At 54.8% G+C, this 27,919-nt stretch overlaps 13 protein-coding genes across 13 annotated transcripts; 8 read left to right on the forward strand and 5 right to left on the reverse strand.

The window, feature by feature from the left end:
- Positions 1–335: 335 nt before the first annotated feature.
- B0H18DRAFT_211549 (uncharacterized protein) lies at positions 336–2,095 on the reverse strand. The gene is made up of 7 exons (XM_048037140.1): positions 1,964–2,095; positions 1,707–1,903; positions 1,550–1,645; positions 1,345–1,495; positions 1,099–1,290; positions 818–1,035; positions 336–756 (listed from the first exon to the last, which is right to left on the reverse strand). The coding sequence occupies exons 1-7, from the start codon at positions 2,001–2,003 to the stop codon at positions 556–558; spliced, it is 1,095 nt and encodes a 364-aa protein (XP_047895435.1). The 5' UTR covers positions 2,004–2,095; the 3' UTR covers positions 336–555.
- Positions 2,096–2,930: 835 nt separating this feature from the next.
- Positions 2,931–4,645, reverse strand: B0H18DRAFT_211618 (uncharacterized protein). The gene is made up of 7 exons (XM_048037142.1): positions 4,372–4,645; positions 4,103–4,299; positions 3,944–4,039; positions 3,736–3,886; positions 3,489–3,680; positions 3,219–3,436; positions 2,931–3,166 (listed from the first exon to the last, which is right to left on the reverse strand). The coding sequence occupies exons 1-7, from the start codon at positions 4,409–4,411 to the stop codon at positions 2,951–2,953; spliced, it is 1,110 nt and encodes a 369-aa protein (XP_047895436.1). The 5' UTR covers positions 4,412–4,645; the 3' UTR covers positions 2,931–2,950.
- A 434-nt stretch (positions 4,646–5,079) lies between these two features.
- B0H18DRAFT_1153432 (uncharacterized protein) lies at positions 5,080–7,672 on the reverse strand (the record flags this gene model as incomplete). Its single annotated transcript, XM_048035746.1, has 11 exons — positions 7,331–7,672; positions 7,254–7,266; positions 7,038–7,203; positions 6,759–6,964; positions 6,528–6,703; positions 6,441–6,504; positions 6,065–6,386; positions 5,998–6,007; positions 5,639–5,933; positions 5,529–5,583; positions 5,080–5,469 (listed from the first exon to the last, which is right to left on the reverse strand). The coding sequence occupies exons 1-11, from the start codon at positions 7,638–7,640 to the stop codon at positions 5,080–5,082; spliced, it is 2,007 nt and encodes a 668-aa protein (XP_047895437.1). The 5' UTR covers positions 7,641–7,672.
- A 637-nt stretch (positions 7,673–8,309) lies between these two features.
- B0H18DRAFT_211913 (uncharacterized protein) lies at positions 8,310–10,543 on the reverse strand. The gene is made up of 3 exons (XM_048037145.1): positions 9,895–10,543; positions 9,688–9,836; positions 8,310–9,639 (listed from the first exon to the last, which is right to left on the reverse strand). The coding sequence occupies exons 1-3, from the start codon at positions 10,368–10,370 to the stop codon at positions 8,435–8,437; spliced, it is 1,830 nt and encodes a 609-aa protein (XP_047895438.1). The 5' UTR covers positions 10,371–10,543; the 3' UTR covers positions 8,310–8,434.
- Positions 10,544–11,674: 1,131 nt separating this feature from the next.
- On the forward strand, positions 11,675–12,797 carry B0H18DRAFT_1117479 (uncharacterized protein; the record flags this gene model as incomplete). The annotated part of the gene is made up of 13 exons (XM_048033592.1): positions 11,675–11,748; positions 11,805–11,883; positions 11,942–11,955; positions 12,006–12,042; positions 12,094–12,152; positions 12,221–12,230; positions 12,291–12,308; positions 12,360–12,385; positions 12,442–12,467; positions 12,524–12,573; positions 12,631–12,655; positions 12,717–12,728; positions 12,781–12,797. The coding sequence occupies 13 exons, from the start codon at positions 11,675–11,677 to the stop codon at positions 12,795–12,797; spliced, it is 447 nt and encodes a 148-aa protein (XP_047895439.1).
- On the forward strand, positions 12,796–13,743 carry B0H18DRAFT_212209 (uncharacterized protein). Its single transcript, XM_048037146.1, has 5 exons — positions 12,796–12,898; positions 12,955–13,127; positions 13,192–13,337; positions 13,391–13,415; positions 13,468–13,743. The coding sequence occupies exons 2-5, from the start codon at positions 12,964–12,966 to the stop codon at positions 13,577–13,579; spliced, it is 447 nt and encodes a 148-aa protein (XP_047895440.1). The 5' UTR covers positions 12,796–12,898; positions 12,955–12,963; the 3' UTR covers positions 13,580–13,743.
- Positions 13,744–13,862: 119 nt separating this feature from the next.
- Positions 13,863–15,022, forward strand: B0H18DRAFT_211814 (uncharacterized protein). Its single transcript, XM_048037144.1, has 10 exons — positions 13,863–13,897; positions 13,955–14,039; positions 14,094–14,183; positions 14,237–14,315; positions 14,385–14,398; positions 14,446–14,482; positions 14,540–14,598; positions 14,678–14,687; positions 14,750–14,767; positions 14,825–15,022. Exons 2-10 carry the CDS (start codon positions 14,017–14,019, stop codon positions 14,852–14,854), a joined length of 360 nt encoding a protein of 119 aa, XP_047895441.1. The 5' UTR covers positions 13,863–13,897; positions 13,955–14,016; the 3' UTR covers positions 14,855–15,022.
- Positions 15,023–15,682: 660 nt separating this feature from the next.
- B0H18DRAFT_997455 (uncharacterized protein) lies at positions 15,683–16,187 on the forward strand. Its single transcript, XM_048045455.1, has 4 exons — positions 15,683–15,705; positions 15,768–15,831; positions 15,893–15,917; positions 15,987–16,187. Exons 1-4 carry the CDS (start codon positions 15,697–15,699, stop codon positions 16,066–16,068), a joined length of 180 nt encoding a protein of 59 aa, XP_047895442.1. The 5' UTR covers positions 15,683–15,696; the 3' UTR covers positions 16,069–16,187.
- Positions 16,188–16,194: 7 nt separating this feature from the next.
- Positions 16,195–18,081, forward strand: B0H18DRAFT_211724 (uncharacterized protein). The gene is made up of 7 exons (XM_048037143.1): positions 16,195–16,423; positions 16,486–16,672; positions 16,737–16,933; positions 17,005–17,100; positions 17,157–17,499; positions 17,551–17,768; positions 17,835–18,081. The coding sequence occupies exons 2-7, from the start codon at positions 16,630–16,632 to the stop codon at positions 17,979–17,981; spliced, it is 1,044 nt and encodes a 347-aa protein (XP_047895443.1). The 5' UTR covers positions 16,195–16,423; positions 16,486–16,629; the 3' UTR covers positions 17,982–18,081.
- A 346-nt stretch (positions 18,082–18,427) lies between these two features.
- Positions 18,428–20,584, reverse strand: B0H18DRAFT_997459 (uncharacterized protein). The gene is made up of 4 exons (XM_048045456.1): positions 20,196–20,584; positions 19,454–19,754; positions 19,313–19,389; positions 18,428–19,255 (listed from the first exon to the last, which is right to left on the reverse strand). Exons 1-4 carry the CDS (start codon positions 20,394–20,396, stop codon positions 18,770–18,772), a joined length of 1,065 nt encoding a protein of 354 aa, XP_047895444.1. The 5' UTR covers positions 20,397–20,584; the 3' UTR covers positions 18,428–18,769.
- A 1,249-nt stretch (positions 20,585–21,833) lies between these two features.
- On the forward strand, positions 21,834–23,289 carry B0H18DRAFT_1117482 (uncharacterized protein; the record flags this gene model as incomplete). The annotated part of the gene is made up of 7 exons (XM_048033593.1): positions 21,834–21,873; positions 21,940–22,136; positions 22,200–22,299; positions 22,374–22,501; positions 22,651–22,748; positions 22,798–23,029; positions 23,074–23,289. The coding sequence occupies 7 exons, from the start codon at positions 21,834–21,836 to the stop codon at positions 23,287–23,289; spliced, it is 1,011 nt and encodes a 336-aa protein (XP_047895445.1).
- Positions 23,290–24,501: 1,212 nt separating this feature from the next.
- B0H18DRAFT_1117483 (uncharacterized protein) lies at positions 24,502–25,932 on the forward strand (the record flags this gene model as incomplete). The annotated part of the gene is made up of 9 exons (XM_048033594.1): positions 24,502–24,540; positions 24,586–24,795; positions 24,857–24,952; positions 25,037–25,154; positions 25,208–25,242; positions 25,305–25,397; positions 25,462–25,564; positions 25,628–25,672; positions 25,733–25,932. 9 exons carry the CDS (start codon positions 24,502–24,504, stop codon positions 25,930–25,932), a joined length of 939 nt encoding a protein of 312 aa, XP_047895446.1.
- Positions 25,933–26,856: 924 nt separating this feature from the next.
- B0H18DRAFT_212499 (uncharacterized protein) lies at positions 26,857–27,773 on the forward strand. Its single transcript, XM_048037148.1, has 4 exons — positions 26,857–26,978; positions 27,034–27,273; positions 27,343–27,433; positions 27,498–27,773. Coding segments are annotated over exons 1-4 (366 nt in total). The 5' UTR covers positions 26,857–26,976; the 3' UTR covers positions 27,531–27,773.
- Positions 27,774–27,919: the final 146 nt, after the last annotated feature.

Consider the following 27,919-nt stretch of genomic DNA (forward strand, 5'->3'; position numbering starts at 1 on the left):
CGTGAACACCGATGCAAACAGGAGGGGGGGCCTAATATGATTGTGTGGGATCGCGGGGAGAGCAGCAAGACGCGTCAGCCCGCCACACAAAGCGGGGTGAGTTGCGTGGTTGCTATCTCACACGTATCCATTCTTGACAAAATCCTGCCAGGACACGGAGCGTGGTCGAGGTATGGCACCTCTGCTATGCTAGGAGCTGCTGACGCTGCGCTGCCGTACGTTGGATTGACGTCCTCGTGACCTTGCATTACCGCCAGTACCTTCGTGCAGAGTGCCGTGAGTACAGTCGCCGTCATGAATGTCGTTCCACTAATCTGTTTGCAATCTCGACCCAGATCATCCCATCTGATGCATCTTGAAGTCACGGAGCCGTATTGGAGCCGTATCCGCGCATACATACCGAACTTAGCGCCGCCGCCGTGGCCCCCCGACTGATCACCCGCCATGAACCTGCTCTCTGATGTGTCGGCAGCATCCGAAAGGGCAGAAACCATTTACATTGGACACTTCAATTCGGCGACTGTAACGTTCTATCGAGAAAGACCTAGATCACACCTACGCAAACCCGAACAGCTTCGCAAGGCCCCTCTCGAATGTGAAGTCGACCTCGCCGCCATTCTTCTGCGCGACCGCCCACTGCAGTTCCACCTCATCCTTGATCGTCCCCAGTATGTCCGCGTGCTTGGGCTTCCACCCGATCGTGCGCGCCCGCTCCGCCTTCGCACGACATGTCGTCCCGCCGAAGCTGCCCACCGCCTGCGAGCACCAGACATAGTCAATACCAAGTCACGCGTGAGCGGCAGCCCGGGAGACGTACCAGTGAGCCCCAGTAGTTCTCGAGCTCCTCGTTTGCGAACGGCGTAGGCTCAGCGTCTTTGGTGATTCCGAGGTCCACTAGTGCCTGGCCGATAGCCTTGCCGACATCGTACCAGGCGACCTCGCCGTTCTCGACAAAGTAGTAGCCCTCCCAGCCGTGCCCGACGCTCTGCGGGTCCTTGGCGATCGCATCGAAGAGATTGACGTAGATGTCGGCCACTGCAGAGAGCGTGCGCATGTCAGCCCTGCAGCTGCGAGCGCGGTGGGTCTGTATGTACGCACCATCATCGACGTGGGCATGCGGCCAGACAGCCTTGCCAGGACCGACGATGCCAGCGCGCTTCCTGGCCAGCGCCGCCTTGGCCAGCCCCGGGATCTGAATGGAGAACTTCTTCGCGATTCCCGCCTCGTGCACGGGTGCGGTTGCAAGACCGTACACAATGCCCGGCGAGATCAAGTATGACCTCGCATAGCCTGTCAGTGAGACTTGGTCAGCAAAGCCCAGTCAGTGGCTCGGATCCATCGCACCTTCCTCGTCTGCGCCAATCACGACCAGGTCGACGTTGCGGTGGAGGGCTGCTGCAGGGATGGACTTGATCTGCTCGATGTCCACGTCCGAGTAGACGGTCTTGGCGGCATACTTTCCCTGCGCGAATTCAATGACTTCGCCAAGGCCGGTCTAGATCATCGTGAGTCGTACGAGGCATCATGGGCACGCTCTGGATGTGCTTACAGTGTGGATGAGCACCGGTGGTTTGCCAGTGGCCGCGTGCGCCTTTCGTATGCCCTTGAGAATCGCGTTCATCTGCGGGACATTGTCCGCGTTCGCCTGCACGGAAAGCCGTATGTCAGCATATGCGAGCATTGGAGTCTCACGGACAGGAACTCACGAGGTTAAAGATGACATCCGCATGAGACGCGAGTTCCTCGATTTTATCGTACTCGCTGAGAGCAGCGATCTCGGGCTTCGCGCCCAACTTCCTGAGCACCTCTGCCTTCTCGGCGGAGCGCACCGGTGTAACGATCTCGAAGGTTGATGTCTTCGAGTGCTTCAGAAGGCGATCCAGGAGAGTTCCCCCAATGTAGCCTGCAAATGCGGTCTGAGTACGCGTTCGCCAGCACACTAGTACGGAGGCTTGTGACGTACCGGAGGCACCGAAGAGCAAGATATTCGTCTTACTGGGCATGTCTGTCGGTTTGCTTGTTGCTGGATGTGGATGTGGGTTGCTGGGAGAAGATGAGGATTGTGTTGGAAAAGACCGTGTCCCGTCGTCGCTTTTATACGCGGGCCAACATCGCTGGTACGAGTTACAGCCTGTGTATCAGTCATCCTACTACTGTCCATGGATCTCCATGGATCCGTCTAACCCGTCAGCGAGCTTGGACCATGTAAGCAATGTTAGAGACATTTTGCTCAGTAAGCTGGTTTGCATCGATTCTGTTGGTAGGCGAAGAACCCACTGAACCGAGGAAGAACGATGGATGAGCAACAAGATGCAGCCTCCATGTACGAGAAAGGAGGTGGATTAGTAACGAGACCGCGGACGTCCGACTAGTATGCTGCTCGCCACTTGCATACGCGAGCGCCAAGAGGGCGTCTCTGTAAGCATTTCGTCAGTGAGTACTAGAAGTTGCTAATGAATAGGTACTTGCTGAGGAGCGATTGTAACTGGCTGGGTAATTATGGGTCTGATAGTACATGCCAAAGCGAACATTGAGCAAACAAGTCATGAACTCGGCGGTCGTAAGCGCGGAAGCCAACCGCCTACCCCAGCCTCGTTGAATCCTGTTCGGTGACCGCTCACGACTTCCAGCGTGCGTCTCCTAGCATCATACACCCACACCACTAAGAGTGCAGTACCTTAAGTGAGTGGTAAGCCCGAATTTGTATCCGTGCCAGTGTTATTCATCTCCGCCACGGACAAAGATGACAGGTTCGCGCGATGTCCACCGCTGGCGTCCACAACATTGCTACATCGTACATACGGAAAGGCTCGACCTCCGATCCAATGGACTCAGTGCAAGCTTGCATTGGCACCACAGTGAATACCGCACAGCAACAGTAGCACACCACCATCATCACCCAAGGGAGTAATATCCAGACCGTTATATATATCCTACGACATCCCGGTCTTCAGCTCGAGGCAATCGCATTCTGGAACAGTACCGAGAGACTCCGCTCGTACGAGAAGTCGATCTCGCCCTTCTCCTGCGCAATCTTCCACTGCAACTCGGTCTCGGGCTTGAGAATCGCAAGCAAGTCCGCGCTGCTGTACTTGGGCTTCCACCCAAGCGCACGTATGCGGTCAGCGCGGCAGCGGCAGGTTGACCCACCAAAATTTCCCAGAAACTATGCGAAAGAAGCTCAGTCAATGCCACGAAAGGTACGAAGGACGACGCACCACCGAACCCCAGTAGTTGACTAGCTCGTCGTCAGTGAAGGGCGTAGGCTCAGCGTTGTCCGCGAACCCGAGGTCTACGAGCGCCTGACCGATGGCCTTCCCGATCTCGTAGTAAGAGATGTGGCCATTCTCTGCGAAATAGTAGCCCTCCCAGCCGTGGCCCGCGCTCTGGGGGTTTGCCGTGATCGCGTCGAGGAGCACGGTGTACATGTCGGCCGCTGTGGATATCAGTACACAAATGACGCTTGGGAGCTGAGTTGAATCACGCACTGTCGTCGACGTGGACGTACGGCCAGATGGCCTTACCGGGACCAATCACGCCCGATCGCTTCCTGTCCAACGACGCCTTGATAAGTGAAGGTATCTGCATAGAGACCCGCTTCGCTATTCCCTCCTCAAAGACGGGGCCGGACGCGATGCCTTCTACGACGCCCGGGATGATGATATACGACCGGGCGTAGCCTGCGTGATTTCAATGTCAGTAACGCCAAACTCTGATGGCATAGTTAGCAGCTACCTTGCTCGTCTGCGCCGATGACAGCCAGGTCAACATTGCGATGAAAGGCTGTCGGGGGTATCGACTTCAGCTGGTCGATGTTCAGGTCAGAGTAGACGGTCTCCGTCGCGTATTTCCCGTCCGCCAGCTCCGCGATTTCACCCGTGCCTGACTGCAGATTACCATAAGTCGTACGTAGCACCGATGAACGTGCACTTCTCGCACTGACCGTGTGGATGAGGATAGGTGGTTGCCTAGTAGTTTCGTACGCCTTGCGCACGCCCTTCAGAAGCGCGACTATGGCGGGCAAGTCGTCCGAGTTCGCCTGGTCAGGAAACCGTCCGTTAGTTCGTTTCCCATACTGTGAACCCTGAGATGGAGGACTGACCACGTTGAAGATAACGTGCGCGCGCGAGGCGAGCGACTCGATCTTGTCATGGTCACTGAGAGAGGCTATCTCGGTTTTCACGCCCAGCTGCTCGAGCAGCTTGGCCTTCTCGGGAGACCGCACTGGCACGGTGATGTCGAAATTATCTGCATTAGGATGCTGCAGGAGGCGGTTCAAGACAGAACCTCCAATATAGCCTGGAAGATGCCATTATTACACGTGAGCTATCTGAGCCTGTCTCTGCCAGTGGTATGAGACCATACACGTACCTGTGGCTCCGAAGAGCAAAATGTTCGTCTTGCCTGTCATGCCTACTATAATTTGCTAATGGATGGCGGTAGATTGAGCCGACGCAGGAGCTCAGGATGCGGTGGATCCTTTTATATGTAGTGCTGAACACGCGTCGGTTATTCCATTAACAGTGCCCTTGTCGATCCTAGATGGTGTCATCTCGAGGATCACTAAGCTGTCTTCGATCGAGGTTCGGAAGGTTGGCTGTCAGTCGCCAACTCGCAAGACCGGTCCACCGGGACAGACAATCAGTATTAGGGGCTAGAGGTATATATGTAAGAAGATGGGCGCTAAATAATTGCGCGATCGCCGAGCTAGCGGAGTGTCGGTGGCTCTGTAAGCCTGCTGTAAGCACTATGCTGTAGTACTGATACTGATGAAAAGTACTTGCCCATGCAGAGACAAGCATCAGATGGCACGTCGCACATGGTAGCCTTGAGCTTGAGTAATCGCCCAATGATGACCCTCCCGGGCCCTTCGTGGATTTCAGTTGTGCAGCAGCAACGAGTCGCGTTACACATTTCACCTATCCGGCCTCTCCAAGACTGGATAGCCAGCCTCACACTTGTCGGTGATCCCGTCTGAATGCTACAGTACTTGAAGGCGCCTGAGAATGCTTAAGCTTACATGATAGTCTGGTAACGTTAGAATGTGGTGGAGTTAAGGATGTCCCTGTCTCCGAAAACCTATGGCCAGCGCCAGGCATACGTCCTCCCAAGCACCCCAGCTCCGAACAGCATTGCCACAAGCATCAACAGGCTGGGTGCAATCCCCGTGCCGCGACTGGTCTGGCTCTTTCCGCGGCTCGTGCTCCCCGCATGCGAACCACCGCCTGGCGACCCGTTGCTTGTCGCCACCACGCTCGGGTCCACCTTCGTCGCCGTTGCCTCTACCGCGGTCGTCGCAAAGGTGTGTGTCGGGTACGAAGTGGAGGAAGATGGCTCGAAGGAGACAAGCGCGAGCCCTGGCGCGGGTACAGTTATTGTGCATTTGTTGGCGGACGTGTCACATGTGACAGTCTGGATGGACTGTGTGCCCTGCAGCCGTCCATCAGACGCGAACTGGCCTCCCATAGTCTGTTGATGATGTCGAATTTTAGTGAGTTTAAAGTCATGACACCGTTTCGCACAAGTACCTGTCCTGCCCAAGTGATGTTGAAGTGCTCGCTAACCGACGGCGCTTGCAGATATCTCGTGACATTGATCAGTAAATGTCCTAGCTCCACCATAGCGAAGAGTGGCTCACTTAACCTGAACACTCCCAGGGACGCCTTCCTGGACCTGAAGGTTCACTTGCAGATCGTTCGCGCCCGAAGCGTCCGTCATAAAATTGATGAAGACGGCACGCGCGAGTGAGCCGCCTTCGTACACCGCATAGCCTGGCGTGAACGGGTTTCCACCATTCATGCCTAAATCGACGACTTGGAGGTTGCCCGAGGAAGACGAGGATGTCGATCCTAGGGCTTCGGCCATAACGAGAACAGCGTAAAACGTAGATCCAATCGTCCATTGGTGATAACTCGACTGATTCGTAGGTGGTGCTGTCGAACGCCATTCGGTACAATTAGCTTCGTCATGCCGCCACATCGATACAATGGTACACACGAGTGAAAGGCTGTATGAAATGCATGAATGTTCAAGAATCGCAACCAAAGACAAACGTATCACGCACGTTGTAATACACATCTTGCCCTCCTACATGGACCAACGCGCCATTGAACCCTACCGCTGCCATACTCATGGCGTAGTCCGTTAACCACAGCGCCGCGCCGAAACTGTCGCTCACTCCGGGAAAGCCGCCACAACTAGCTGAGTTCGTCTCGAACATGATGAACGGCTTGCCTGCTGCGTTGGCTATTTGCGAAGAGTTAACATAGGGCGCAACGATAGAGAGAGCGGAAGTATGGTTGAGGTAGTCCGAGAAAACGTCCTGGGGATTTATCGTTTGGCCGAAGGAGTTACCGTAGAGTGCGGCGCAATTGTCGTCGGGGTAGCTGTGAAGGTCAACCATGAGTAGAATGCTCGACATCCAATATAAATTCACTTACTGCTCGACAGCTAGAGCTGACAGACTGTTCTGGTACGCCGGAATGAAGCCCGTATTCCACACATCTGGAAACGTCTGTGAGAAACACGTAGGTACACAATATGCATCAACTTGCCCTCCGGTGTCCAGTCACCGGTAGCAACGCTGGGTGCAATGAGATTGTTGTGAACTTTGATGTTCGAATCGGCCTGCATGGCGTCTACGACCAAGGCGAATTCGCCGAAGTAGTCATTGGGTCCATAAGTCGCCTGGCGCAAGCCGTGCCTACCACAGGATTTGTCAAACGCGCTCATGCAGTGACGCTGTCGTGTGACATTACCTTGCATAGAGGTCCGGTTCGTTGCCAACTTGCAGTCCCAGTAAATTGCCACCGAGAATGCTTTCACCATACTCAGCGATGGCAAGACGAAGGTTGGACGTGTCGTTAAGGGGAAGACCGAGGTACCATTTCGTGTCGACGAGGGAAGAGATGTTGGACAGGAGGTAAAGGAGTTCCGGGGTGTACAGCAAGCTCGGCGTTTGAGTCTGACCACCGTTGTCACGGGAAACACGAGTAAGTGTCATTTCGCATGCCAAAGACATGGAATGAGTTACATACCGGGTTATTGACGTTGACCGCTTCCTTCTCGACAATCTTGTCCTCGGGGAGCGATTGTACAAGCGCAGCGTACTCCTGCGTGTTACCGCCAACCCGGATGTGCACACTCCCGCTGCGTTCGGCTACGAGCGCCATGAGGTTAAGGAATGGTACTTGCAGACGTGATCTACAGAGTATCAGTCGACCGTCAGGCCATAAGTGTTCTGGGCCACTCACCCATTGAGACCGACTACACGATCGGAGGACGAGCGCGTGAATGAGAACAGGCTACATGCAGCAAGAATTGCACTCACGGACTTGCTCAACAACAGACATCTCAATCGAGAAACCAAGGAATGCCCCTCCGGGTGAGATGGACAACGCCGAAACGTTCCCTGCGTTGTTCGAAACTTGAACACCGAACTGCGTGGGCGGTGCCGGACTGGGGATGGGTGGCGGGGTAAGAACCGTTGGATCGTACGCTGCGGCACCAGTGTAGACAGCGTTCGGCGCAGTGCTCGTGGTCGTCATCGCCCCAAGAGGAGCCTGGTATACCGTCACAGCATGAACCGCCGTTCCAAGTATGCACGCCAGCGTGAGCCGGAACCAGCGAAAGGGTAACATGTTGGGTCGTCTGCGAAGAGCGACTAAATCCGCCACCGAGAATGAATGAAGGCACGTTAGTATGTGAGCAGACGAGTGGTTGAGTCAAAGATACAGAGGGCGGCGGAGGGGCGAACGGGTTCAACGACTTGCACGACACCCTCCCACATGTCACATATCACATTCCCGATCGGTCGGTGACGAGGCATGTCAGGATGTCGTGACCATACAGACTCGCGTTTGGCTCGACCACTTGATTTCTCCCCAACGCACTGGTAAACAAGTAGTCATTGACGATGTGGGAAACATGTGGCCGAGGTAGCGCGAGCATATCGTATCGTTCAACAGATGATATGGTGTTTGCCGCAGGATGAGGCAACGAAAGCTACAACCTGTCGTGATACGATCAGCCGTGTTCGCACTGCGAGCAATTTGCGCGAATAACTCACCCGCAGGGTGGTGCGACGATCCATGTCATGCAAACCACGCAGAGAACAGAAGTCGCTACAATGTACTGTGATGGATGCTATGTATAGATGTGAGACGTAGTCGCGGTATGCGAACATAAATATCAGAGTAGCAGTGAGTGTGCGCAGGACCGCAGATAGATGATGACGTGGCCAGAGCACGAGGGGGTGTGTGAGCAGAGCAGAGCAACTAAACAAGAAACGCAAAGCTATCGGACATGAGATCGTGTAGATTAGAGAATGTGCGTTGTGAATCAGAACCGGAACATCACCAGAACGTTCTCGTTCATCTGTCGTGCACGCGCCAGCGTCCACAGGCTTGAAGATACGCCGACATAGACCTTTTGTTTATATCAGAACGCCGCTGCTTGGTGGGGCCACGGTTGACATGGTCCGCATGCGCATTGCTGTCGCCTGAAGGCTTGAGTACGATGACGTGCGATACATCATACCCGTACCCGTGCGAGGCTTCGGCCTCGGCCCTGCGACCAGCGGCCGGGCACGCGGCGACGGCGAGCGCGACGAAAGCGATGTTCCAGGACTTGGACTGCGCGGGGAGTCCGTAGGGGTGCGAGTGGGCGAGCGAGGGGTATACGGCTGTGGCGGCGACAGCAAAGGGCGGGGCCTAGGCCCCGTACTGTACGATATACTGCCCGTAGATCGCGACATCGAGATAGTACGCGGACGCGTAGGTTCAACACCGGGAGGCTTGCCTTTTCCTAGCGTTTGTTGGAGGCTCGACATACTGCCTAACTCAGAGGACGGTTGTGAGAGACGCGAGAGCGCACTCGATTGCGGGAGGCGCAGGGGTCGGGGTATCACGCCGGTCGACGTCGTGCTCCCCGCAGACTGAGTGGACGATCCCGAGCTGGAATATGCGGAACTGGACGAGTATACGGACCCGGTACTTGCACTCGACGTAGTGGACGTCGTGCGAGAACGCAAGGCGGATGCAGTTGGAACGGCGACGGATGCAGACCTAGCCTTGCCGCCAAACGTGCCCGTCGAGTCGGTACGGACGCGGGAGAGCGCGGCTTTGACCTCGGTAGACTTGGGCAGTCGCGCGCGAGGGACCGTCATACTAACTGAGCTCGGAGGAGAGGGCATGGGCAACGAACTCGCAGTGGGCGGAGTGCCGACAGCAGTCGACTGAGCACGAGTATGCGAAACTGGCTGAGACTCGGTAGACGAGTTGCTCCCCGCAGTACCAGGGCGCCCGAGCGAGGACAGAGAGGTTATGGAGAGTGAAGCAGACCGGGCTGTCCCTGGTTTGCGTCGTGTAGGGCGCACGGGAGCAGGAGATGCGACATCGCGGGAAAATTCAGAAGCAGGACGCGAGATCGAGGAGGATGGCTTGCGGGAAATCGAAGTGTGGATGAGGCGGCGGGTTAGCGTCGATGGAGCGTCTTCGTCCTCGCTGTCGCTCCAACCGAGACCCGTAGTCAGACCCATGCCCGCGCGCAACAGCTGCCCATCCCGGTGCCGACGCCTGCGTCTGACCGTGTCGCGAGGATCCTTGTAGAGAAGTCCGGATTTGGTCATGACCGACCCCACTGTCGCAGATCAGTACGAAGTCTGAACAGAACGTATCAAAGACCTACCATTTGATACCACACTCAAAACACTCTTCGACCTGTCCAGCGCATCGCCTTCTTCGTCCTCTTCTAGCAAGAAAGGAAACGGAGATCCAGGCACCTGCGGAAGCAACTTCGAGCGGGGGGATAGGAGGCCATCGCGGAACATAAGATGGCTAACGGTCTCTATCAGCCTGCCCAACACCCCTGTCCGAAGCTGATATATGGACTTACGGTAGCGGCGTATGAAGGTCTATGCTCGAATCCGACTCACTCCCGTCGTCACCCTCCAGCCCCCTCAAGTCGTCGTCTGACCCTCGCAACTCAGTGCCATCCTGATCCGTCCCAGAGACCCTCCATCCAAACGGGCTGGCCACAGAGCTTGTACGCGACCTGGTTGTAGACGGAGAGACTGCTACTGAGCTTCTGCGGCGTGGGCGGGGTGTGTTGGCGAGGATAGTGTCCAAGTCCGGGCTATCGGGTCTGTTGACTTGGTCACCCACACTAGCCTGTCTTCTAGCTGGTGTCTTCTTCGCCTCGGACAACTTCCGCACTCTCGTCTGCATGGGGTGGTCTGGCGACGCTGCCGGTTGCGACGGCGAGATGGGCTTCGGGTTGCTGGGTGTTCTTGCACGAGGCCGTGAACTCCCGAAGATGGCGCCTGAGCTTGGCGCAATTGGCGAAGCTGCCTCCACAACTTGAACGACCATCGTGCAGACGTTCTCCGAGACAGCAGTGAACCGCAGGTTTCCAGCCAAGGAAGACGCGCAAGGAGGGCTCGAGGAGGAGGAGATAGCTGCGGCGTGACGGTGCCTGCCCACAACCGAATGTGGTACCCCTGGACCGCTTGCCCTGAACACGTCTGTTCGGGCTGAAGCAAGAAAAGACAAGGCAGAGGTGTGTGGATAGAATTCGGCCACCCCGCGTTAATTAGGGACAGTGCCTCATGATTGTTCTCATGAGAAGTCAAGGATGGGGAACGAGATCAGACTCGGACGGCCACAGGACAGCGGACTCCCCCAGAATTGATGGACCGATGGGCCAGTGTAAGTAGGATCAGGAAGCCCAGCCCACGCTGCCGACATTCGAACTTTTCACTAGCAGGTCAATCCCAGGTAAGAGACAGTCTTGACACGTCGAGATGAGGGTAGTCAGGATGGTTGATGGTCTATCAAAGCATCTCATCATCGGCTGATGAGCTGAGGGTAGTATAGCGTCTACGACCTCGGGGGCGGTGTTTGGCTTTGCGTTTGGCAAGAACAGTACGTGTATGATGATCATGATTCTGCTGCTGAACATTCTTCACGAGCAATACGTAGGTCGTATCCTTTCCAGTCACACATAATGGAATTCCCTACTGCGTTCAAGCAAGTGGCACTTCCGGACTCATTTCATTCGGCACTGTGTATGAATCTTCCGGGGCCAGTGTACGCTGCTGCTCGATGTACTGCGACACGACGTCTCTGCTAGCCCCATTCGGCGGCCGATGCGTCATGATGAGATGCACCACGCACTGACCGGTGGTAAGCAGTACTAGTGTTCATCGCTCGTACACGTCCGCTTTTCACATACCTTTTCACACAAGCGGTACACATCAGAAAGTTCGCACACAGCCGTCCGCACAGGAAGATGAGTCCTGATGATGTATGTATTCATTCATCTCACGCTTCACTACGCAAACGATGTGGGCTACTGGTACCAACTTCAGTTGGTCTTACCGAGGACGATTGATCTTAGGTGCAACCACTGCGACAAAGCTTCTCATGTCAGTCATCGGTGCCACTTGGATTGAGGATGAGCTTTATGCGCTCAAGTGCTCTGAACATAGAGCCCTGCATGCGCCGACATGTACATAAACGCTGGCAGCAAGCGTCGCTGTGCACACAGATCAGAGTTTCATCACGGTCTCTTTAATGCTAACTTTAGGTTCTATGACAACTACAGCCGTTCCATTATCATACGCCCAACAGTTGGTGCTGCCGTAGACGTTTCTTGACACGTCATAGTCGTCACAATGGCGGGCCCTACCGTGCATCTCGTGGAGGAGATGCTTGTCGCACTGTATATTGGCGGGCTGATACTCTTCTGGTATGTCGTAGCCGGTGTTGTATGGCCTCCTCATCGAGCTAATAACGCGCGGGTAGCCTGTATGGCATGGCAATGGGACAGGCGGCGTTTTACTATGTGAGTTACCCTGATGATCGACGTAGCTTCAAAGTATTTGTGCGTTTGCTCCTTGCCTCGATCCTGACGAAAGAGTTCAAGTCCGTCTATTCACTAGGTAGCCACCCTGTTGTACGTGCTTCGCTCCTGGCCGCCTCAGGATTTCTCAACACATAACACAGCATCCTGAATACCGTCGAGTTTGTTGCCGCAGCTCGCGTGAGGTCGAACTCTCAGTCAATGTCGTTTGCAAACTAAACTCGATTGCAGTTGCTCTATCAGTGTATCATCGAGGACCATTCAACCTACGCAACAGTTACTCAACCAGTGTGAGTCTCTGAAGTCATTGCTAATGGGCGTTTAGACTCGTACTCATGTGTTTAACTCCAATGTACAGCTCAGATACAGTGAGTGAGATGTCGTGTTTTCGAACATTAGGCTTTACGGACTGATCTGACTGTCAATAGGCTGTCAACGTCTCTGGAGTAAGTGATAGATCCATCAACCATGCTCCGGCCTCTCTGAAAATCAACTAGTGGACCGTAGTTTTCATGTCTCAATGGTAAGTGCCAATACGCAGAATCATTTTTCTTTCATGATTGTTCAATGGACTGGAAGCTTCTATTTGCATTCATTACATTCCCGTAAGTACTCAATCGACAGTACCAAGCATTGGTATCTGTTTCATACCACATCGCAGTTCTCCAGCCTCAACGGAAAGCTGTCCGTTTGATGGTGGTTATAACCGGTGTAAGGACAACATCCGGCTTTCAATCGAACAAACGACTAACCTCAATCGATGCATAGGTCGTTCCCGTGGTACTCGGATTCTGTGAGTGTCATTGCATGCGACCAATTGCAACCTCGAGCGCTCATACGAATTCATACGATAGCCAGTTTCGTCGGTCAGTGGACATCCGTATCATCTCCTTACTGTCGCTGAATCGTTGCCCGTAGTTGGAGTCGTGCAATAAGGAGAGCAATATCTCAAGGATAAACAAGGCTGATCTCCGGACGTGTCGCGTTCAGATATACTGCAAACCGCGACGATAATGACGGCCTCGCACGAATACGGGTGAGTACTATTACATTGGGAATAACGAAATTATCAAGTGACCTGCGAGCGGCTAGTATAGTGGGATGTTTCAACAGACCGCAAACGTATTTGCCGATGTCTACATCACATTGGCTCATATTTTCATTCTGCGCGGTCTCAAGGCCTTTCTGGTCACTGAGACTTCAAGCGTCGGTTGTATGCTTCACAAATTGATAGTGTACACCGCAACACGAGGCCTGCTTCTCACGTGAGTGTCTCAACTCAAACCACCAGGCAGTGCATTCGAGAAACTCAGCTGACACCGCTGGCAGGGCTGTTCAATTGCTCGAAATGACAACAGTATGGTGCGCACGCCCAGTCATGATGCGTATGTATCGATCGGAGGGGTTCAAATTCATCGTCGACAGCACACATAATACATACGTGTCGATGGCAGTGATGCTCCCTCAAAGCACCCGTAGGTTGCCTTCTAACACGATAGCTGGCATAACTGCGCTAACTGCTTATCAGTGTACTGCAATTCCGTGCTCGCGGTGTAAGTCTTCAAGTGGTCTTTCTTCTGCAGCTGCACTCTCACCTACTGCTAGGCTCAATGTTCGTCGACACATTCGCTCGAGCAAGTCAACAAGCCCAAGAGAGCTTGCCCTCTTATGTAATTCACTCAACACGGCGGCGCAGACCTGCGGACCACCAGCCTGATCATGTAGGCGCTGTCTGTCGTTACAATGCAGGCTATGGTTCATTTTACCCGCCGGACCCCAACACCAACACATTCCTGCCATATGTATATTTGGAAGCAATGTGGACGCGGCACCCTCCAACCATTCGCTGATAGGCTTCTGTTCATTATCCTTCACATCACTCCCACGTCACGGTGAGGCTATTCATATTCATAAGTTAATTCAATTCCGACCGTGGGATGACAGTTTTCGCTCCTCTCATCCAAGTCACCCAGCTCGAGCTTGATTTGACATCGATACCACCATCTCTTGATAGTGATAATACGACGGACCTTCTGTGAGATTGGGATTGGTGGCCAGCGCTGATATTGATGTCTCATGCCAGTGAACACAGTCCCTCCACACAGGCACACGGGTATTTCTAGTCGCTCAGCATAGCTCCTAGTATCAAATTCGATGGTTTGGCGCCCTTGCACTTGGTATAAAGACTACTGTGTGCCACTGGCGCAGACATTCAAATTCTTTGTCACTAGTATTCACACTACCACAATGGCGGGTCCAACTATGTACCTAGAGGAGCGGATACTGGTCGCACTGTATACGGGCGGGGTGGGGCTCTTCTGGTACGTTGCCGCTCCGTGAACTGCATGATACTCGCTGAGCTGACGATGCGCAGCCTGTATGGCATGACAATTGGACAAACAGTGTTCTACTACTTCAGATACCCGGATGACAGTCTCCGTCTCAAAGTCTACGTGCGTCCCGTAGTTGCTTGGACTTGGATCACTGTGAATAAGCCTCATTTTATGCGTCAAACTGTACAGGTGGCCATGCTATCGTGCGTGCTTCCTTCTGGGTCGGACGTATTCTTCCACTGTCCTGTAGAATGCTAGACACCGCAAAGTCGGTCGCGGCAGCCTGTGTAAGACAACCTTAAATGTCTACCTACGGTGTTTGGACACTAATCCTTTCACCTCAGCTGCTATATTACTACATCATCGAGTGCCGTGCCGACTACGGAACACTTCCGGTGCCCGTGTGAGTCGTGAAAATTCGTTTTTGAGATATTTGTCGCGCTCATGTACAACTCATGTATGCGACACTGATACGTATACAGCACAGATACGGTAAGTGGTATGTTGTATCCCAAGGGTCACTTGTGTGACGATTGGTCTGTGCCTGTGGTCAGCTCGTTAACGTCTGTGGGGTAAGCATTCCACATTCAACACCGATGTAATCCGCGTCTCATGACAGTTGGGACTAGTGGAGCCTAGTCTTTGCGTCTCAGTGGTAAGTGACCGGCACAGTTCTATTGAGAAACCTCGTTCGTCGCTCAATACATTTGAAGTTTTTATCTACATTCTCTGTATGCCCGTAAGTTAAGCCAGTCTGATGTTGATAGCCTTATTCATTGACGTTCGCCCCAATTACTGTTTGTTCAAAGTTTTTGGATTACGATCGAGGACTGTTCGCTGGACCGTGGTAATTGCTGGTGTAAGAGGGGCACTTTGTCGTCGAACAAGCATGAGACTTACTTGGCTTGATGCAGCTAGCTCTCGTGGTCCTCGGTCTCTGTGCGTATACCTCGTGCGTCCTCTTGCGGTACCGAGTATTGAAGTCGCCATCTGGGATTAGCGAGCTATCTTGGTTAGTGACCATCCCATCACGACGTCAGCCCAGCAGATTGCTTACTTTTTCGCTCCTTAGGCGGAGTAGTGCAAGTTGTCCTGCCTCGAAGCAAAGCTCATAGGCTCTTTTATGTTACTTAAAGGTATACAGCAAGTCAAAAACGCCTGAATTCCCTCATGCTAATACGAGTAAGACTTGTTCATTTACGGAGATTGAACAAGTTGATGTGTTTTCGACTAACTAGGATAGTGGAATTGTTCAACAAACTGCGATTGTCATTGCCGATCTCTACATCACCTTGGCTCATGTTTTCATCCTGCGTGGCTTCAGTTCGTCACTAGTCCTTGAGACCTCGCGAGTTGGTCGGATGATGTCCAAGATCATAGCGTACACCGCAAGTCGAGGTGTCCTCCTATTGTAAGTACCGCTTAAGTTTGGTGCGATCCTTCCCCACCTTTGGTATTGAATCCAATGTGGGCAATCCGCAGAGCAGTTCAACTCCTTGAGATGGCTATGGTGAGTTGCTGACACTACCTTTCATTTGCAGTGTGATTGTTCTCACTGCCGTCTTTCTCGAGTTCATTGTCGACAGCACGGAAGATACATACTGGTCGAGCGCAGTCATGCTAGGACAGAGCACATGTGGGTCACCTGCCTACGTTATCGTTTGAATGGTTTCGAACTGAAAGACATGAAATACCAGTGTATTGCAATGCCGTACTCGCAGCGTGCGTCAAATGCCTTCTAAAGCTGTTTCTCACTTTCTTACATGCCCCGATCCCTTGCATGGACACCAGGTTGAATGTTCGTCGACATATTCGCAGGGGCTCGGAGCCGACTAGTCCGAGAGATCTTGACGTCGAACTTCAGTTCAAATGAACCTCGGAGGACCCGACATGGTCTACAGCGACGACTTGACCTCTCTGATGGCTATCTACCTGTACGCAGTCTACAAATCAAGCTTACAATACGCTATTGATGCAACTAGTTGGACCGCACACGCGAAAAGCCCACAGGTCTTAGTACGCAGAGGTCCATTTGCAGCAAGAGGACCAGGATCCCATTGCGAGATAAGATAAGATAATCGCTTGCATAGCGAGACCGGCGACGATGCGGCCCGCCCTCCTCCACTGCTAGTCTCCCGTGGGCAGACAATTCTTTCAAGTACCGCGCGCTCCGGAGGTAACCCACGATCGTGCAAGAAACATAAACATCTCTTTTCGCTATCCCATTTGTAAGTGATGCCGCGCTGTCGGCTCGAGGTTCCTGAACCATCCGGAATGCTGACTATGACAGACGGAATACACGGAACCGCTCAGCGCTCAGTACTCGCGAGCTCGACCTCAGACACATCGGTATATAGTACTCCGAGTCTGAGATTGAACTCGCTCGACGGCTATACTGATACCTCGGGGACGGAGCTGACAACTGACACTGAGAATGACGACCTCCAAGACGACAATATTCCTAACAGGGGCTACAGGTGCGTAGGCCATGTCAGTCTTCCGTCACAACGCGTACTCATTACTATCTCTGGAACCGCACAGGCTACATCGGAGGCTCCGTCCTAGCCAGATTACTTAGGCATCCAAGCGCAGCGACCTTTGATATCACCGTGCAAACGCGCTCGCCAGAGAAGGTCAAATTATTTGAGAAGTTTGGGGTGAAGGCAGTGATCGGAACGAACGACGATGGCGATCAGCTAGAGGGGCTCGCGGAGCAAGCACATATCGTTTTCTCTTGCGTGCGTACACCAATTACCGTGTATCCGATCTGCGTAGTGATGGGGGACCTCGTCTGGCATCCACACACTAGGCGGATGCAGACCACCTACCAGCCATCCAAGCGATCCTGCGCGGGTTGCACAAGAGGCATGCAACAGTCGGCGACTTGCCTACACTCATCCACACCGTATGTGCTTCCAGCAAGTCAGTAGAACATACACTCACGCTCTATATTCCCGTCAGTCCGGAACCGGCGTTATCAGCACTCCCGCGAAGGGCATGTTTGCCTCCGACACGATCTACTCCGACCTGAACGTCGACCAAATTCAGTCCATCCCACCTGAGGCGTTTCACCGCGAGGTCGACCTCGCCGTGGTGGACGCGAACGAGAAGGGCTACGCGCGCACGCACATCGTGCTCCCCTCAACGATCTATGGCTTCGCGGCGCACCAGCTCGTCGAGGCCGGGATTTCGAATCCGATCTCTATTCAGATCCCGAGCCTTATCCGTGCGTCGCTCGATAGGAAGCAAGCAGGCGTGGTCGGCGCGGGCAAGGCCATCTGGCCTGACGTCCATATCGACGATGGTGCGCATGTTTGAGCTGTCGGTTCGTGGTGCTCACGAGTGTCCTACACAGTTGCGGACCTGTACATCGTGCTGTTCGATGCGATCACTGCGAATCCGGAGGGCTTCGGCCACGGCTGGGAAGGGTTCTACTTCGGAGAGAATGGCGAGCACACGTGGTACGACATCAGCAAGGAGATCGCGCGCGTCCTCGTCGAACTCAGCCTGGGAGGCACCGATGAACCCACGGCATTCACCGACGAGGAGCTCGTGAAGTACTGGGGCTCCGTGGTACGTACCTCTCATCAATCCTCGCCTGCCAAGGACTGCGACTGATTCATTTCATCGATGACCCAGGATATGGGTAACTACAGCGGGACGAACTCGCGCTGCCGGGCGGACCGTGGACGTTCGATCGAGTGGAAGCCGACGTACACGACGAAAGACATGATTACGAGTATCAAACCGACGGTCCAGTGGCTCGTGGAGAAGGAAAGAAAGTAGAATGGCGTGGAATGCCGAGAACTTAAGACGAAGTTACGTTTTGCAACCGAAGTGAGATTAATCATGTAATATGATCAGCTGTTCAAGTTGATTCCCGGCGGAAACGGCGCACACGTCCTTATTTCCGTCCCTTGAAGAACGCCGACCCAGCAGGAGGGTCTCGAATGCGATGCGCACTGTCACAGGCGTCGCGTCACGTCTTTTCGGTCTTGCTCAACATTGTGCATCTTGATACGTTGGAGATTTATTTCAGAGTGACTGCTTTTAGTAAACCTCCAGCCTAAGGCGGAAGTTCCTCAACACCGACGCGGAGGCGCGACAGGTATAAGCTATGGCCAATAGGCTATGTTCGAGAAGTACGGCTCGTTGACACATACATAGTATTCCTTGCTTGAGGCTATTCGCCATCGTGCGGCAGACTAAACTATGGACAATGCAGTCATCCATGAAGAGTCCAGCGCATAGTACGTGCACATGGGAACACATTGATGATGCAATACGTCTTCCTTGCAAAGCACATAGCCAGAAACAGATTGCATTGCGACGACATATCGACTAGACGCGAGATGATCATACAAATACACGGATACACGAGGGGGAGGCATGGATCATCAACGAAAAGCATCACTCCAAGCGAAGAAACACGTCCATGTACGCAACTATAATACACCGACTCACCGGCTTGCACGAGTTCTAATACGAACACAAGAACGATCCAACAAAGCACACGAGAAAGCATAGACGTTCACTCCATGCGAGCCTTCTTGGGATCCGACTCGCCCGTAGACTCAGCTGGCGCGCCCTGCTGAGCCTCCGACTCTTCCCTCTCGCGCTTGTTTCTCCTTCGACGCCTCGGGCGTCTGCGGGCGATTCTCCTGAGCGGGCTTCGGGGGAGGGGCGTGCGTAGGCGCTGAGTTAGCGACAGCGGCAGCGGCGGCGGCCTGTGCGGCGCCGAGGGATAGGCCCTGCTGGAGGCCCCGCAGGACCTCGAGTTCGCTCTGAGTTCGCTCGCGCACGATTCGCTCTTCCTCCCACATCCGGCGCATCTCCTCGAGCTGCGCCTGGAGATCGCCCATCGCCTGGTCCATGAGCAGTTTCTCGAGTGTCCACTTCTCAATGTTGCGCGCTTCGTTCTCTTTCAGATGGTGGATGTACTGCACAGCGCGGGACAAAATCGCGCCCTTCGCCTTTTCGCCAGATCCATTCGGGACGATGCGTCCGAGCTCGTTGATACCCTCATTGATGTTGCCCCGCCGCCGGCGCTCAACCTCTTTCTGCATCGGCACTCATTGTGAGCTCGCTATGTCTCGGTAGGTACAGGACCAACGTACGTGGTTATCCTTCCTCTGCCGAGTCCACTCCTCATTACTCATAGTGGCGCTCCTGCCTCCTCTCCGTGCGGAGCGGGCTTACCTCCCGAAGGAGACTGGTCATCGCCATCTGGGGATCCCTCAAGCCGTTGATGGCGCCACCTGGCGGCGTCATGGGTTCCTGGCTCGCACGCATTGTGGGCTGCTGGCCCGGGAGAGGTGGCCCATTCTGTAGCGCGGTGTTCGCAAGCTGGCCCAGATTCGGTGGACCGCGTGGATGCGATGAGGGGCCTGGCTCGCCACCCATGACCTGCGGATGCTGCGAAGGATGAACAACATGGTAAGGCGGCGGAGGCTGATGGGGGTGTGGAAGGTGCCCTGGATGATGTGGATGGCCAGGGAAGGCTGCGGCTTGTGCGAGATTCGAGAGTGCCTCAGCTGCTGCTGAGTCCTTCAGGTCACCCTGTGAGCAAGCGGTGAGCCCACCAGCCCAATAATCGATAGCCGATGACAATGCGCAAATGCGAGGATAGGAGTTGTGAGAACTGTTCACTTCACATAGCAAGCTATGGAGGACATTCGCATTGCCCAGCTAACGATGCCTCGCCACAGCCGACCAAGGACGACCACTGACAAGCCTGCTTGGTTATAAGACCGCCACACATACGATGGCTCCGATCCGACTCCCCGCTGCGCGCTTTCACACCGCTCCTTCTCTGACCGCTTCAGCAACACTGCACACCGCGCTCCGGGATGATCGGCGCAGCACATCGCGCCAGGCGCGAACGTGACCGACGACAACGATCACGTGTGGCCGACACGGCGCGCATGGACTTCATATGTGCGGCGCCGATCATACTGTTCACAACGACGCAGAGCACTACGAGCACAACGGAATACTTACCCTCGGGAAGTTAATGCCCGGGAGCTGCTTCAGGAGTGCCATGACTTGCTCTGAGCCAAGGCCATTATTCATGGGCATATTTGGCGGGACTTCGCCCGCGACACCTGCTGGAGGCTGCGCGCCAGAAGCCGGAGGTTGCTGGGCCTGTCCAGCAACATGTGAAAGGGAGGGGTCGTGGTTAGGCGGCGGGGCGGTAGACATGGTCAGCGATGTCGGTACTGGGGCCGAGGCAAGGAGGTTCGACGGTGTCGTGCGAACACTCGCGTTTGCTGGTGGCAGACGCTCTTGAGGCTCTTGATTTGCGTGGGATGTCGAGGACGTCGTGTCGGACGTCGAGCGCGATGAGGACGGCGTCGGTCGCGGGGCGCGGGGCGGGGAGATCACGGGGGGAAAGGACGAGGTCACGGACGCTGGTCACGAGGGCCTTTATATACCTCGCACGTGCGAATCACGGCAACAGGGACAAATACTTCTGCCGCGTGTCTGCGCACGGGCCACCTTCTCTTCCCACCTTCGCACAACCTTCTCACGGCTCTTTCCCGCCTCCTCCTGCCTCGTGCTAAGTACATCCGCAGTATTGTCGCCGAATTTTGCAATATAGACACTTCTGACATACTGATATCCTAGTGTATAGGCCTTCGTCAACTCACAACGCTCACTAGGTTACGCTGAGTTGGTTCCGACGAGTGAACTTGACACTCACTATTATGCTCATCCTGGCGAGCTATTGAGAGGAGAAGCGCAAGGGCACAAGACCCTCTTCCGAATCTTCGCTGCTCTTTATTTGAGTCAGGCGAGATGACATGTGACCCGCGCCGTGGTTATGCGCGTCCGTGACACTGATATGAGGGTTCGCTCAGCGCTGCACTGCAGTGCAGGGCGACATGAGCGCGAGGTCCGTACGTCCGCGACTCGTCGATTGAATTTGTTTCGTCTTCTCCGTCGAAATTCATCTAACGACAGGCAACAATGGCATGACGGTCTGTGCTGAGTTGGTTCCGACCAGTGGACTCACTCACCTCAGGCAAAAGCTTGCGATATGGCTGCATGGCAGTGTTCAATCACCATGGTCTAGCGGGTACATTGGACACAGGGATGTTGGTGGTGTTAGCATCACGGTGAGTGTCATGCCTGTACTTATCTCGAGCGTTCAGCAACCGAGCCTGGACTGGACATCCAGACCTCACGTAGCGGGTGAACGGAACAAGTAGCGCGAAAATCGATCATTCCAAGTTGTTCCCAAGACTTTCACGAAGGAATCATTCGCCCCACTACGTCCAGCGGTAATGCTTACAGAACTACCAACCCTCCACCATCTCCGCGATCGCGCAATCGTGAAGCGACTGCCTTCTTACACGCCTCCTGACTTACATACCGTATGCCGCAATGCCTGTCTTTTCGGTTAGCTGGTCTTGCGACTGACAGCCAACCAGCAGCCAACCTTCCGTTTGGCTGCACCAGCTTAGTAAGCCACAGATGACGTCGTTCGGAATTGACGGGGGCCTTGGCAATGAAATGACCGATCAATGCATGTTCGTCGGAGGGGAGAGTGGAACTTATTCTCGCCAGCTATATCGCCCTACGTATAAAAGCGTGAGTCTGTGCGTCGACGCAATCTATTAGCGGTCTATAGCAGGCATGACAGGCAAGACGAACATTCTGCTCTTCGGAGCCACAGGTACGTGGATCATCTCAAACTAGAGACAAGCTCAGACAGCTCACATGTAATCATGGCATCTTCCAGGCTATATCGGAGGCGCCGTCTTGAACCGCCTCCTGCAACATCCTAATGCAGACAAGTTCGACATCACCGCGCCCGTGCGGTCTCCCGAGAAAGCAAAGCTGCTCGAGCAGCTGGGCGTGAAAACCGAGATAGCCTCTCTCAGTGACCATGACAAGATCGAGTCGCTCGCCTCGCGCGCGCACGTCATCATCAACGTGGTCAGTCCTCCATCTAAGGGTTCACAGTATGGGAAACGAACTAATGGACGGTTTCCTGACCAGGCCAACTCGGATGACTTGCCTGCCATAATCGCGCTTCTGAAGGGCGTGCGCAAGGCGTACGAAACTACTGGGAAACCTCCTATCCTCATCCACACGGTCAGTGCGAGAACTGCACGTTCATCAGTACTACGTACGACTTATGGTATTCTGCAGTCAGGCACGGGTGAAATGCAGAGCCAGCGGAAGGGAAATACGCGACGGAGACCGTCTACTCCGACCTGAACATCGACCAGCTGAAGGCGATCCCGCCGACAGCCTTTCATCGCGATGTTGACCTGGCTGTCATCGCGCAGACGAGCAAGGTAACTGCTAGCTATCCCATCAGACTTTGGCGTTGCTGACGAATTCATGCAGGCTACGCACGGTCGTATATCATTATCCCAAGCATCGTGGACGGCATCCCGTCCGGCCCCGTATTTGAGGCGGAATAGCGAGGCTGACCTCTATCCAGATCCCCGCAATTATCAAGGCGTCGCTGGACAGGAAGCGGTCGGGCGTGGTCGGCCCCGGCAAGGCCATCTGGCCGCACGTCCACGTCGACGACAGTGCGTGATCCAACCCGCCCAAGCTTCATTTGCATATTGAGACCCATCCACAGCGGCGACATGTACACCGTGCTCTTCGACGCGATCACAACAAACCCCCAGAGCGCGGGCCACGGCTGGGAGGGCTACTACTTCGGGGAGAACGGGGAGGTCACTTGGTACGAGATCGGCAAGGCCATCGGCCAGGCGCTCGTTCACCTGGGGCTCGCGGATAGCGCTGAGCCTAGCCCTTCACCGACGAAGAGTTGGCCAAGTACTGGGGCTCGTGGTGCGTCGTCCGCGGGGGTCCTCGCACCGTACATGCTATTGACCGAGCTTCATGTCCACAGCCCGCCGGCAGCTTTTCCGGGACGACCTGCCGCTGCCGCGCTGACCGCATACGTGCGCTTGGCTGGAAGCCCAAGTACAGCAGCGCGGACCTGCTCGCGGTCATCAAGCTCGAGACCGAGTTGCACTGGAAGCTTGCGCAGGAGAAGGGCGCGGTCGACTTCTCATACGAGTTGGGCCGCACGATGCTGTTGCAGAACGCGATTGAGTCGAGCTAAGGCTGTTGTTTCCCGCAAGGCTATGAGGATGTGTATTACGGTCTAAACGATACCCACTTGGTTGATGATAACGGTGTGCTATCGTTGCTGTGCGGTACTCACTGTAGTGGCAATGCTTGCACTGACTCGGCCCATTGGGCCGGAGGCTGGAGGTCCAGCCTTTCTCCGGAAGAAATGCCAGACAGAATGGTACGTACGATGTAGCCGTTGGGCGGACGTCGCGCTAACTGACATGTTCGATACGTGAGCGAATAACACTGGCACTATTCCAGGCTTACCAATGACTTGAGGTAGTGGGTTGGTTGGTGGTGGTGGCATGAGACGAAGTCATCGGCCTCCCTGGGTAAGTACATCATATCGCCCGTCGGGCGTCGTGAGCGGTCACTGAACAGGGCATCCGCTCTTATGACAGCTACATTTAACGATTTTATGGCCTATTTGCCTTGACATGTACTACTATCAGACCCGTTGCCCAACCATTTGGTGATGATGATAATGAATTCTGCATGCATATGCATTACCGAGTGGTTGTTGTAACCGCCACGAGAACGTGCTAAGTCGCGACTGTCGGTGCGTACAATACAAATACTTATTGGGCATTAAGTAGCACAAAGCGCTACCTGCGAGCCGGTAGTCTTGTCGATGTATTCGTGGTGTCTGGAGCTCGAGGGGTATATGTAGTAACGTCGGATGTCGCGTTGCCCAACCAGTGACAACAACTCTCGCAAGTATGCCCTCACTAATAGCCACGGGCCCCTAAGTAGTAACGAAATGCTTACATAGACGCTCTCTTGGCGCTAGCGCTCGCGTACTTACGCGAGTGGCCTGCGCACCGAGCAGCACAGTCGGACGTCCGCGGCCTCATTACTAACTCGCGTCCTTTCTCATATTCATCCATACTCCTGCTCGGTTCAGTGGGTTCTTCGCGTACCAGCAGCGTGCAGCCACAATCTATAGGAGGCAGCTTACTGAGCAATGCCATCTCTAGTGACATGGCTTACACGAGAGTCCAAGTGCGCCGACTCATTCAAGACGGATCCATGGAGATCCACGGACAGTAGCAGGATGACTGATACCCAGGCTGGATCTCGTACCAGGGACGTTGGCTCACGTATAAAAGCGACGCGGGACACGGTCTTTCCAACACAATCCTCATCTCTGACCAGAAACCCACACCCACATCTACATCCAGCAACAAGCAAACCGACAGACATGCCCAGTAAAACGAATATTTGCTCTTCGGTGCCTCCGGTACGTTCACAAGTCTCCGTACCGTGCTGATGAACGCGTACTCAGACCGCATTTGCAGGCTACATCGGGGGAACCCTCCTGGATCGCCTTCTGACGCACCCGAGGGCATCGAACTTCGAGATCGTTACACCAGTACGCTCCGCCGAGAAGGCAGAGGTGCTCAGGAAGCTGGGCGCAAAGCCTGAGATCGCTGCTCTGAGCGAGTACGACAAAATCGAGGAACTCGCCTCTCATGCGGATGTCATCTTTAACCTCGTGAGTTTTGTCCATGTTATCCCATTGCTCGCGTGTGTTGACCTACGGACTTCTCGCGCAGGCGAACGCAGACAACGTCCCGCAGATGAACGCGGTTCTCAAGGGCATACGAAAGGCGCACGCGGCCACTGGCAAACCGCCGGTGCTCATCCACACTGTAAGCACAACCAGAGCACGCGCATGATGCTTGTACGACTGACGATGATCTAGACCGGCCTGGCGAAGTCATTGATTCGCGCAGGGAGAGTATGCCGCGAAGACCGTCTACTCGGACGTGGACATCGAGCAGATCAAGTCCATCCCAGCAGCAGCCCTCCACCGCAACGTCGACCTGGTCGTGATTGGCGCAGATGAGGAAGGTGCGATGGATCCGAGTCATGAATTGGGCTTTGCTGACCACTGTCATTGGCAGGCTATGCGAGGTCGCACTTGATCTCGCCGGGCATTGTGTACGGTCTTGCATCCGCACCCGCGCACGAGCGGGAATCGCGAAGAAGTTCTCGATTCAGATCCCGGGGCTCGCCAAGGCGCGCTGGCCAGGAAGCGCGCTGGCATTGTCGGTCCTGGTAAGGCTGTCTGGCCGCATGCCCACGTCGACGATGGTACGTACCTACGTTACCTCCGACCATCGCTCTCGCAGGGCTGACATGCGCACGCTCTCTGCAGTGGCCGACATCTATGTCATCTCTTCGATGCAATCTCCAAGACCCGCAGAGCGTCGGGCACGGCTGGGAGGGCTACTACTTTGTAGAGAACGGCGAGGTGCCTGGTACGATGTCGGCAAGGCCATCGGCCAGGCGCTGTGGACCTCGGAATCACCAAGGACGCTGAGCCTACGCCGTTCGCAACGAGGAGCTCGAAACTACTGGGGTCGCTGGTACGTCTCCCAGGTTGCCATCACGCGTGACGTGATATTGACTATGTCTGGTGCTCGCAGGCCGTGGGCAGCTTCGGTGGGACGACATGTCGTGCGAAGGCGGAGCGGGCGCGCACGATCGGGTGGAAGCCCAAGCACGCGGAATACTGGGGACGATCAAGGCGGAGGTGGAACTGCAGTGGGCGGTCGCGCAGAAGAATGGCGGCGAGGTCGACTTCACATTCGAGAGGGGCCTTGCGAAGCTGTTCGGGTTTGCGTAGGTGTGATCTGGGTCTGGCTCGATAGAATATTATAATCGCGGAACTGAAGTGTCCAATGTAAATCAAATGGTTTTTGCCCTTTCGGATGCTGCCGACAAACCAGAGACCAGGTTCATGGCGGGTGATCAGTCCGGGGGCCATGGCAGCGGCGGCGCTAAGTTCGGTATGTATGCGCGAGTACGGCTCCAATACGTTGCCAATACGGCTCCGTGACTTCGAGATGGGATGATCTGGGTCGAGATTGCAAACAGAGTAGTAGAACGACATTCATGACGGCGACTGTGCTCACGGCACTCTGCACGAAAGTACTGGCGATAATGCAAGGTCGCGAGGACGTCAATCCAACGTACCGCAGCGCAGCACGGTCCGCAGCTCCTAGCATAGCAGAGGTGCCGTACCTCGACCACGCTCCGTGTCCTGGCAGGATCCTGTCAAGCTTTCAACAATACATTCGTGCGAGATAGCAGTCATGCAACTCGCCCAACTTTGTGTGGCGGGCTGACGCGCGATTCCACACACTCATAGCAGCCCCCCCTGGATCCTGTTTGCATCGGCGTTCAAGCTTCCAAGGGTCCGGGTGTCGGATGCAGGGCACAGATACTGGCCAGGGGAACCTGAAGACTTCAGGAGCACGGTCGCTTCTGAATCTACGCGCGACACCGAGCGGCCTGACGAACCGCGAAATCGAGGTCGAACAGCACCACCGCACTGAGACTCAAGCACACGAGCAAACAAAATGCGACAGGGCTTGAAAAGTTTAAGGTGCCCTCCTCCTGCGGTCGGTAAGTGGTGAGCGTAGGTCGCTAGGCGCCTACTATGCCGTGTTCCTCCAGTCGGGCGCTCAACTCCTCCTCCTCCTCTTCAGCCACCGTGAACCACCCCTCCTCATTAGTAATAGTACGCCGCCTTTTTGGTGTAAAGAGTCAAGTTGCGACGCGCCCAAGACGCGCTTCGGACAATTGTCGGAAGACGCCGAGAACTCTCAGCTGGCGGCTTCGCTCGAGGCGACCTGGTGCAGGCTGCAGCTACGGTCTCTACTGTTTAATGTACGACTCTCTCAACACAACATCAGCCCAAGAGTCGAGTGCTGATTTCGGCAAGGATCGTGAAGTCCTCGTCGCTGTCCTCAAGTGTGAAACAAGGTTCTCCGCGCCGATTTGCGAGCTCCGTACGGCAGCACAGTACGCCGTACAATACATCGGCTTCCAGTGAAGACCTCGTCTCGCGGAGAACGATCTTGGTTGTCTATGCAATCCTACTGGTGTACTGGCTATCGAAGCGATGCCGCCCTCTGCAAGTCGCCCTACCCAACGGAGCATATGCCACGTCAGCGCGATTGGTGTCAGTGACCTGGACATTCCGCTCGTACACAGAGACTGCTTGCTCACCACCGGGGTCATGAAAATATAGAGGATGTCTGGCCTTCGGGTTCATACGGGGTGTCAAGCGACGCCGTCGATTCCATTATCTGGTGTCTCCCACCGTGACATGGGCATCTGAGGTATGGTTCCATGTCGTCTCCGTACTCCTCAATGATTCACGTCTCCTCCTCGGACTCAGTTCAGACCAAACACTTCTCGTGTATCTTTCACTTATGAGCTTGGTGTGACGCTATGCGATGAGGGACGACGAGCTTTGGGCGCTTCATATCGGTCTTTAACCGCACCAGCGGCCTTGCCTCACCCACAGTCGTCGACAACCCAAGCGCATTTGATCTCCGTGACCCCATGAAACAATGGCACGCTCGCCAGCAGCCCGATCCGCATACTCATATGGATAGCCAAGACCTCCTTGCATTATGAAAAGCTTTTGAGTGCACTTTGTCGAACCGCGACCTCTTTCACTCAAAGCCGAGAACGCTCTGTCTGTTTGTCAGATTTTCCCGTTGAGGCGAACAATTGCAGGACGTCTCTGCAATGTCGCGTCCCGGGTGGCGAAAGCTCCGCCCTCTGTGTGCATTGTCCACACACCCCTACGTGCGTCTGAG

Source organism: Fomitopsis serialis (assembly GCF_022376445.1).
Source record: "Fomitopsis serialis strain Sig1Antser10 chromosome Unknown B0H18scaffold_20, whole genome shotgun sequence".
Lineage (NCBI taxonomy): Eukaryota > Fungi > Basidiomycota > Agaricomycetes > Polyporales > Fomitopsidaceae > Fomitopsis > Fomitopsis serialis.